Source organism: Salvelinus namaycush, chromosome 6, assembly GCF_016432855.1.
Source record: "Salvelinus namaycush isolate Seneca chromosome 6, SaNama_1.0, whole genome shotgun sequence".
Taxonomy (NCBI): Eukaryota; Metazoa; Chordata; class Actinopteri; order Salmoniformes; family Salmonidae; genus Salvelinus; species Salvelinus namaycush.
The window spans coordinates 18,251,496-18,260,951 of NC_052312.1; the positions used below are offsets into that span (position 1 = coordinate 18,251,496).

Sequence of the window (9,456 nt, forward strand, 5' to 3'; positions counted from 1 at the left end):
GGATCGCCTCCCATGGGAACAGATGGAGGCAGCTCGGAGAGCGGAGGAAACCGGAGAGAGGAACCGGCGTTATGAGGGGACGCGTCTAGCACGGAAGCCCGAAAAGCCCGTGAGTACTACCCAAAAATTTCTTGGGGGGGGGCTAAGAGGTAGTGGGCCGAGGGCAGGTAGGAGACCTGCGCCCACTTCCCAGGCTAACCGTGGAGAGCGGGAGTACGGGCAGACACCGTGTTACGCAGTAGAGCGCACGGTGTCTCCTGTACGTGTGCATAGCCCGGTGCGGGTTATTCCACCTCCCCGCACTGGTAGGGCTAGATTGGGCATTGAGCCAAATGTCATGAAGCCGGCCCTACATATCTGGCCACCAGTACGTCTCCTCGGGCCGGCTTACATGGCACCAGCCTTACGCATGGTGTCCCCGGTTCACCTACATAGCCCGGTGCGGGTTATTCCACCTCCCCGCACTGTTCAGGCGACGGGGAGCATACAACCAGGTAAGGTTGGGCAGGTTCAGTGCTCAAGGGAGCCAGTACGCCTACACGGTCCGGTATATCCGGCGCCACCTTCCCGCCCCAGCTCAGTACCACCAGTGCCTGCACCACGCAGCAAGCCTCCTGTGCGTCTCCAGAGCCCTGTACGCACTGTTCCTTCTCCCCGCACTCGCCCTGAGGTGCGTGCTCTCAGCCCGGTACCTCCAGTTCCGGCACCACGCACCAGGCCTACTGTGCGCCTCAGCGGGTCAGAGTCGGCCGTCTGCCCAACGCCTTCTGCACTGCCTGTCTGCCCAGCTCCGTCTGAGCCATCCGTCTGCCCAGCGCCGTCTGAGCCATCCGTCTGCCCAGCGCCGTCTGAGCCATCTGTCTGCCCAGCGCCGTCTGAGCCATCCGTCTGCCCAGCGCCTTCTGAGCCATCCGTCTGCCCAGCGCCTTCTGAGCCATCCGTCTGCCCAGCGCCTTCTGAGCCATCCGTCTGCCCAGCGCCTTCTGAGCCATCCGTCTGCCCAGCGCCTTCTGAGCCATCCGTCTGCCACGAGCCATTAGAGCCGCCCGTCTGTCCCGAGCCATTAGAGCCGTCCGTCAGTCAGGAGCCGCTAGAGCCGTCCGTCAGTCAGGAGCTGCCAGAGCCGCCAGCCAGTCAGGAGCTGCCAGAGCCGCCAGCCAGTCAGGAGCTGCCAGAGCCGCCAGCCAGTCAGGAGCTGCCAGAGCCGCCAGCCAGTCAGGAGCTGCCAGAGCCGCCAGCCAGTCAGGAGCTGCCAGAGCTGCCCTACAGTCATGAGCTGCCCTACAGTCATGAGCTGCCCTCCAGTCATGAGCTGCCCTCCAGTCATGAGCTGCCCTCCAGTCATGAGCTGCCCTCCAGTCATGAGCTGCCACTCAGTCCGGAGCTGCCACTCAGTCCGGAGCTGCCACCCAGTCCGGAGCTGCCACCCAGTCCGGAGCTGCCACTCAGTCCGGAGCTGCCACTCAGTCCGGAGCTGCCATTAGTACAGAGTTACCTCTCTGTCCTGAGCTACCTCTCTGTCCTGAGCTACCTCTCTGTCCTGAGCTACCTCTCTGTCCTGAGCTGTCTCTTCTATGTAGGAGGGGCCTTAGTGAAGGTTCCTGGACCATGGTCGGGGGCGAGGGTCGCCACTCAAAGGACGCTAAGGAGGGGGACAAAGACAGTGGTGGAGTGGTGTCCTCGTCCGCCGCCGGAGCCGCCACCGCGGACAGATGCCCACCCAGACCCTCCCCTTGAGTTGTAGGGGTGCGCCCGGAGTTCGCACCTTGAGGGGGGGGTTCTGTCACGTTCCTGACCTGTTTTCTGTTGTTTGGTATGTGTTTATTGGTCAGGGCGTGAGTTTTGGGTGGGCAGTCTATGTTTTCTGTTTCTATGTTGGTTTTGGGTTGCCTGGTATGGCTCTCAATTAGAGGCAGGTGTTTGACGTTTCCTCTGATTGAGAGTCATATTAAGGTAGGTTGTTCTCACTGTTTGTTTGTGGGTGATTGTTTCCTGTGTCAGTGTTTGTTGCACCATACGGGACTGTATCGTGAGTTCGTTTTGTTTGTATTCAGTACTTGTTCGTTCGTTCTTCGTTGTATATAAGTTCGTAGTCCAGGTCTGTCTACTTCGTTTGTTGTTTTGTAAAGGTATCAAGTGTTCTTCGTGTGTTTAGTTTCGTCTTGTTAATAAAGTTCATTATGTATTCACAACCCGCTGCACGTTGGTCGAATCACTACTCCTCCTCTTCGTATGAAGAGGAGGAGGAATGCCGTTACAGCATGTTAAACAACATCTCTTTCTCTGAGCAATTGTATTAGAATAAAATAATATAATTTCCCAATTTTGGGGGGGGGAACATACAATATAGCTAAGTATCTTTTTGGCTCGTCTTTATCAACGGTGCCAATAATTATGGACCTGACTGGTGTTGTTGAGACATATCCTTTAAACATTTTATTTCGTACCACAACCTTTCCTTCTTGTATTAGTCTACTAAGTGATTTGAATAACGTATTTGTTTTCAAATTGATCATTGCAATATCAAAATGACGCATTCCTGTCAATTTCCCTATTGTGGAGACTATCTCTTTAAGGTTGGAAGGCTCTCTCTCTCTTCATCCCTTTGGTTTTTGTGGCCTCTCCATTTTGTCCCTATTCTCTGGTTTTCAGCACCTCTTGAGTAATTGCACTGATAGTGAACACTGCTGCTAATTAATAATGCAGAGGCTGAAAATGTAGGTGAGAGAGAGAGAGAGAGGGACAGGGGGAGAGATAGAGAAGAGGCCTGTGCCAAATAGATGACTTACTGTACAGAGAACATGGAGAGAGAAAAAGAGAGGGGGAGGAGAGGAAGAGGCTGGGGGGGGGGGTTGTAATGTGGAACACAAAAGAAGGAAAAAGAGAAAAGAGAGACAATGAGACGGAAAGAACGAGAGAACGAGACATGGCGATGAGGAGGGTAAATAAAATAGCGGGAAGATGATGTTTGACACAAGATCTATCGAAAGATTGGAGACCCAGAACGAGGGAGGGATGAAGGCACATAATCAGAAATCTCACCAGGTACAATCCCCCCTCGCACCTCTTCTCTTCCCCTTGTCTGCTCTCCCCGTCTCCCCTCTCCATCCTCTCTCACCCCCTCTATCCTCTCCATCCCCCTTGCCCTCCCCTCTGTCGCCCTCTCCAAATGGAGTGCTTGGTTCCCTAATTAAAACCTTTAATCAAACTCCTAATTAGGTCTAATCAGTGCCATGGTAATCATGTCCTCTTTTCTCCCCTTTTCCTACACTGAAGGCCAAGATGCTTCTGAAATCATTTAGGCAACTTAACATGTCCACATGCAAGAGCGAGAGCGAGAATAAAGGGAAGGAGAGAGAGAGAGAGAGAAAATAAAGGGAGCAAAGGAGAGAAGAAAGGGAGGGATGAGAAAGAACGAAAGAAAGATGAAAGAGAGAGAGAGAGAAAGAAAGAGATATGAAAGGGAGGGAGAGAAAGAAAGAGAGAAAGAGATATGAAAGGGAGGGAGAGATAGAGATGAAAGAGAGAGAAAGACAGAGAGATGAAAGAGAGAGTCAGAGAGAAGAAGGAGAGAGAGAGAGAGAGAGAGAGAGAGAGAGAGAGAGCAAGTGGAGAGAGAGAGAGAGAGAGAGAGAGAGAGAGAGAGAGAGAGAGAGAGAGAAAACAGAGTTAAGTGAAAGGGAGAAGAGAGAAACATGATTGGGGACTAGCCTATACTGATTACCCACTCTCTCTTTGAGCCTCTCCACTGCTCTGATTATTGTGACGCCCTAATAAAACAGGCTGCCTCACAGATTATACACCACGCTTACTCTATAACCATCCACCCTCACCTGTTAGGGACCACACACACACCGCTCCGAATGCTGATCTGCCGTTCGCCTGACGTTCGCTCTGCGCTGTGTGTTATAGGGAAACCCCCGCTGGTGGATGTCTGACTATTTTCCAACGATTCTACACGTAGAATCGGTTTCCACTCGGGTTTGCAAAGTACGGCCGGCTCTCTGTTCTGAGGTGCTTAGTACTCTCGGCCGGCTCTCTGTTCTGAGGTGTTTAGTACTCTCGGCCGGCTCTCTGTTCTGAGGTGTTTAGTACTCTCGGCCGGCTCTCTGTTCTGAGGTGTTTAGTACTCTCGGCCGGCTCTCTGTTCTGAGGTGCTTAGTACTCTCGGCCGGGTCACTGTTCTGAGGTGTTTAGTGCTCTCGGCTGGGTCTCTGTTCTGAGGTGTTTAGTACTCTCGGCCGGCTCTCTGTTCTGAGGTGATTAGTACTCTCGGCCGGGTCTCTGTTCTGAGGTGTTTAGTACTCTCGGCCGGGTCTCTGTTCTGAGGTGTTTAGTACTCTCGGCCGGGTCTCTGTTCTGAGGTGTTTAGTACTCTCGGCCGGGTCTCTGTTCTGAGGTGTTTAGTACTCTCGGCCGGCTCTCTGTTCTGAGGTGCTTAGTACTCTCGGCCGGGTCTCTGTTCTGAGGTGTTTAGTACTCTCGGCCGGGTCTCTGTTCTGAGGTGTTTAGTACTCTCGGCCGGGTCTCTGTTCTGAGGTGTTTAGTACTCTCGGCCGGGTCTCTGTTCTGAGGTGTTTAGTACTCTCGGCCGGGCAACTGCTACCTGTGTGTCTGAGCCTTTAGGTTCCAACTAGGGTTGCAAAGTTCCGGTAACTTTCCTCAAATTCTGTGCTTTTACAGAAATCATGATCGGAAGGTTCTCTGAATCAGGAGGGGATAAACAGGAAATCCAAAATCCTCCAAGCAGGGATTTTTGGAAAGCTACCTGGATATTTCAAACCTTTTTCCAACTGAGTGTGGAAATCAGAGCAGACATAAATGAATCCCTGTAACAGGTTCTCGGAGATTTGACCTTTTATACTAGAGTATAGATTGCTAACAGTTATTAAATCTGCCAAAGTCATATAATGATATAATGTGCTGTACAGATCAGGTGATTCTAAAAGAAAGGCTTTGGTGCCACATTTGTATCATATAAATGCCCTTTTATTACAGAAGCTATAATTATGTACCGTTTGACGGTACATACAGTTATGTACCGTTGTCATGTGTGGCACTGTGCAATACATATGATGGTCCAGAGACCTCCCAGCGACACATGAGCACATCCCCACATCGCCGTATCATATCCCACACATGACGACTTACTCCGGGCACTCATTTCCTGCTGAATTACATTAAACACCAGGGCATGAACGGACGGGCAGAATATTAATAGCATCAGTTCAGTTGACCTCTTCACACGTATCTATCCTACCGATACCGTCGTATTATATATAACACTGCACTGGAAATGAACTGAGTCTGATGGGGATTCAATTCTCCTTCGTAAGCCGCGGCAGAGCGAATAGCGGAGCAGCTTAGGGGGGGGGTGATGGAGGGATGGAGCGGAGGGCGGGATGGAGGGATAATGGAAACAGGGAGAGCTGGTTTTCCTCTCCGTTATGAGGGGAGCTAATGCCCTGAAAGCAGGCTTGTGACCTTCGCTTTACGGTAGCTGAAGTCATCATTTGGGTAAATGACTTCACCTGTTGACTCTCGTCCAGATATCCTCATATATATCCTTCTCTCTCTTTTTTTTCTCTCTCTCTCTCTCTCTCTCTCTATTCTCTCGCTCTCTCTCTCGCCCATGCTCGCTCTCTCGCGGTCTCTCTCTATTCTCTCTCTCTCTCGCCCACGCTCTCTCTCTCTCTCTATTCTCTCTCTCTCTGTTTCAATCTACCGGTAAATCTCTCTTTTAACTTCTACCTGCTCTTGTTCTATTTCTAATTCTCTCTCTTTCTTATTTCCCTCAAACTTTCTCTTTCCCTCCTTCTGTCTCTCTTTCCTGCTCTTTTTACTTTTCTCTCTCCCCTTCTCTCCCTCTGCCTTCAACCCTCTCTCGTTCTCCCACTCCAGTTCTCTCCTTCTCTCTCATGTCTGTCTTTGTGCCCTGCAGGCCTGCAGTGGCCCGTTTCCATTTTCCTCTGGAGGTGACTAGTTGCCTGTCTCTACCTACCCTCCCTGGCATCTTAATCTCCTAGTGATGCTACCTCCTCTTCTCTTCTAAACACCAAGGAGTGACCGGCCCACCTACCCCGCAGCCATCATCTATCAATCAATCTCTCCTTTTTCCAGAAACACAAACAATGAATCTCTGTGTGTAGGAGGTAACTTGCTGTTTAGGACTGTCTGCAATGCGATGACAACTCCTGTCCTCAGGGAACCTGAAATGTGTGTGTGTGTGTGTGTGTGTGTGTGTGTGTGTGTGTGTGTGTGTGTGTGTGTGTGTGTGTGTGTGTGTGTGTGTGTGTGTGTGTGTGTGTGTGTGTGTGTGTGTGTGTGTGTGTCTGTGTGTGTGTGTGTCTGTCTGTCTGTCTGTCTGTCTGTCTGTCTGTCTGTCTGTCTGTCTGTCTGTCTGTGTGTGTGTGTGTGTCTGTGTGTCTGTGTGTGTGTGTGTGTGTGTGTGTGTGTGTGTGTGTGTGTGTGTGTGTGTGTTTTTTTTAATGACTGCACCATATGTCTTTTCTAAAGTCATTTCAGGACAACCTTGAAAAGACACCTCTGTCATACCATTGCTCTACCAGCCAGCCAACCAACCAACCAACCAACCAACCAACCAACCAACCAACCAGCCAGACAGAGACGATGTATTACCTTTTGACCTGGTGACTGTGTGACACCTCCAAACCTAATGACTTCTGTTGTAGCCATTTCACCTTCATGCCTCCTTCCACTCCCAGCCTCTTCTCTCTCTCTCTCTCTCTCTCTCTCTCTCTCTCTCTCTCTCTCTCTCTCTCTCTCTCTGTCCCAGCCTCAGCCTATCTGACATGACTGTACCAGCTGAGCGGCTGGTTGGCAGGAGAGGGAGAAGGAGGGGGAGGGAGAAAGGAGAGGAGAGAACGGGTAGAGGAGTGGTGGAGGGGGGATGAGAAGGTAGGGGGCGGACGTGCTGATTGTATGTTGTAACGTCTGTTCCCTTCAGAGATCTGAGTCATGCCTGAGTGATGTTTTTGGGGGGGTGGGATTGAGAGTTATATTTGATTTCTATGAAGACAGCTGTCAACGGCTTGCGGGAGCTTCGGGACCTCTGGTTGCTGCAATCACAGCTGACTCATTGGACACAATGCCACTTTCTGGGAAGTGTGTGTGTGTGTGTGTGTGCGTGCGTGCGTGCGTGTGCGTGTGCGTGTGCGTGCGCGTGCGTGTGTGTGTGTGTGTTTCTATGAGTGTGTGGATGTGTGCACACCTGTGTTTGTTGGAACAAGGCTTATGAACACTGATAGAAACCATTTAAGAACTCCCCATCGCACTCCACTCCCCTCTCCCAACATCACAGTCCTTCACAGGCCTGCAGGAAACATTTAGACTCTCATTGGAAACATTTGAGACTCACAGCAGATGTGTCTGTGATTTCAGCAGTGCTAAACAAGCTCCCCTACCCCCCTTCTCCCCCTCTCCTTCTCACCTCTCCCCCTCTCCTTCTTCTTTGGCAGGTCAGACACACCAGTTCCCGTCTCTCCCAACCCTGCTCCCCTCCTCTACCCCTCTCAGACTAGCTCTTTGGCAGGTCTGATCAGGCACACATGAGCTCCTGGGTCTTCAGGGGCCTAAAGTTGTGGCTGATTGAGATGATTGAAGACAACCTGGGAAGAGGCCCCACTAAAAATCATCACCAGTGACTCTTTCCAGACCGACGTGTAAAACCAGACGCGGTTCGTTCTATATGGGCCGGAGCTGCTGACGGACAGACGGACAAACACAGACACACGCACACACACACTGTTACACACTCGCTGTTAGTCATGAACGCCCTCCAAAAGCTGATTGAGTGAGGGATTGATGGAGGAGTGGACAGGGGGAGGAGAGGGAGGGAGGAACGGTGGTGTAGGGATTTTTGATGTGTTCATAAGGAATCTCAATTAAGTTTTATGGGGAAGGTCTTTTACTCGCTCTGTGTCTCGTGTCGTTGGCATGAGGCTATGCTGGATTATGAGGTTGATTCACCACCAAGAAAGAGAGGGAAGAAAAAAGACGGATGGAGGGAGAGATAGAGAAGTGGAAGGTCCCTATAGCTTGGGAGGAGGTCAGAGAGAATTAGACCTCAGGTGCACTGAGATAGAGGGAGGGAGGGAGGGCGGGAGGGAGGGAGGGAGGGAGGGAGGGAGGGAGGGAGGGAGGGAGGGAGGGAGGGAGGGAGGGAGGGAGGGAGGGAGGGAGGGAGGGAGGGAGGGAGGGAGGGAGGGAGAGATGGGGCTTAACTGAAGGGGGGAGTGGAGAAACAGTAGATTCACTGGAGAAACATGACACAGAGGGAGGGTGGAGAGAATGGTCGTAAGGAACAAATGCTCTGTAGAATGAGAGAGGGAGAGAGCGAAAGAAAGAGAGAGAAAGAGGGATGGAGGAAAAAAAGAACGACAGAGGCACTAGATTTAGATTCTACTGTTGTGGCCCTCAGCTATAGCTCCATTTAACCCCAGTTACAGCCAAGAACAGTATACCTAACAGCCTTCCAAATGGATAACGTGAAGAGTGAGCTCTGTATCTCACCAGACAACAACATCCGGTGAGGGGAAGAACAGGGCTGGAGGCAGAGCAGTAGACAGACACATTGACAGGAGTGTATAAGGTGAAGGGTAGAGGGTTTAGGGTGTAGGGGGTAAGGGGCTTGTCGCATACATTGACAGAATCCTATAGGGCGGACTGGGGGGGGGGGGGGGGGTTGAGGGTACACTGCTGGTCAAAGTGCAAACCCCTACGGGGCCCTGAAGGAGGCTGATTGTCTGATCTTGAGTTCCCGCTGACTGAGTGAGCACTCTCGGGTTTCCATCTGTGTTTCCCTGGGGACTCGTTTAACCGCGGCGCTGCCTGACCCTTTATGAATCACATGGTGCTTAAATGTGCATTGCCACTCATTACGAGCATCATTGCCTGTAATCCGGTCGGAGAGGTGTGTGTGTGTGTCTGTTTGTCTGGCCTCTCCTGTTACACTCATCCTACCCTCATGGCTAAGGCTTCACACACACATGGCTTCACACACACACACACACGCCAACCATCTCCCCCCTGTCAGGGTGGACTCAACATCATTAGGATGTGTGTGTGTGTGTCTTATACATGTCATGAGGCAGGATTGCACACAGTACATGTGGATGATATGTTGTGATATGTGTGTACGTGTGGCTGCATGTAAGGACGACAGTGAAACATCCTAGACGAGTGAGAACATGGTGTGTCTATAAATAACAGCGGCGGTTTATCTTCAAGCAACAAAATGGGCCTGTGGTCGGATCTGTGTGTGTGTGTGTGTGTGTGTGTGTGTGTGTGTGTGTGTGTGTGTGTGTGTGTGTGTGTGTGTGTGTGTGTGTGTGTGTGTGTGTGTGTGTGTGTGTGTGTGTGTGTGTGTGTGTGTGTGTGTGTGTGTGTGTGTGTGTGTGCTCGCATGTCAGTGCAGTAGCACACAACGTACGCGCG

The 9,456-nt window shown here is 51.3% G+C and overlaps 1 protein-coding gene across 1 annotated transcript in view; it reads left to right on the plus strand.

Moving 5' to 3' along the window:
* The window catches only part of LOC120048985 (fibroblast growth factor 11-like), a 166,980-nt gene extending 159,439 nt beyond the window's left edge, over positions 1 to 7,541 (plus strand). Inside the window, exon 4 of the mRNA XM_038995248.1 lies at positions 7,479 to 7,541. Coding sequence (XP_038851176.1) covers positions 7,479 to 7,541 — 63 coding nt within the window. The remainder of the gene's footprint in view (positions 1 to 7,478) is intronic.
* Positions 7,542 to 9,456: the final 1,915 nt, after the last annotated feature.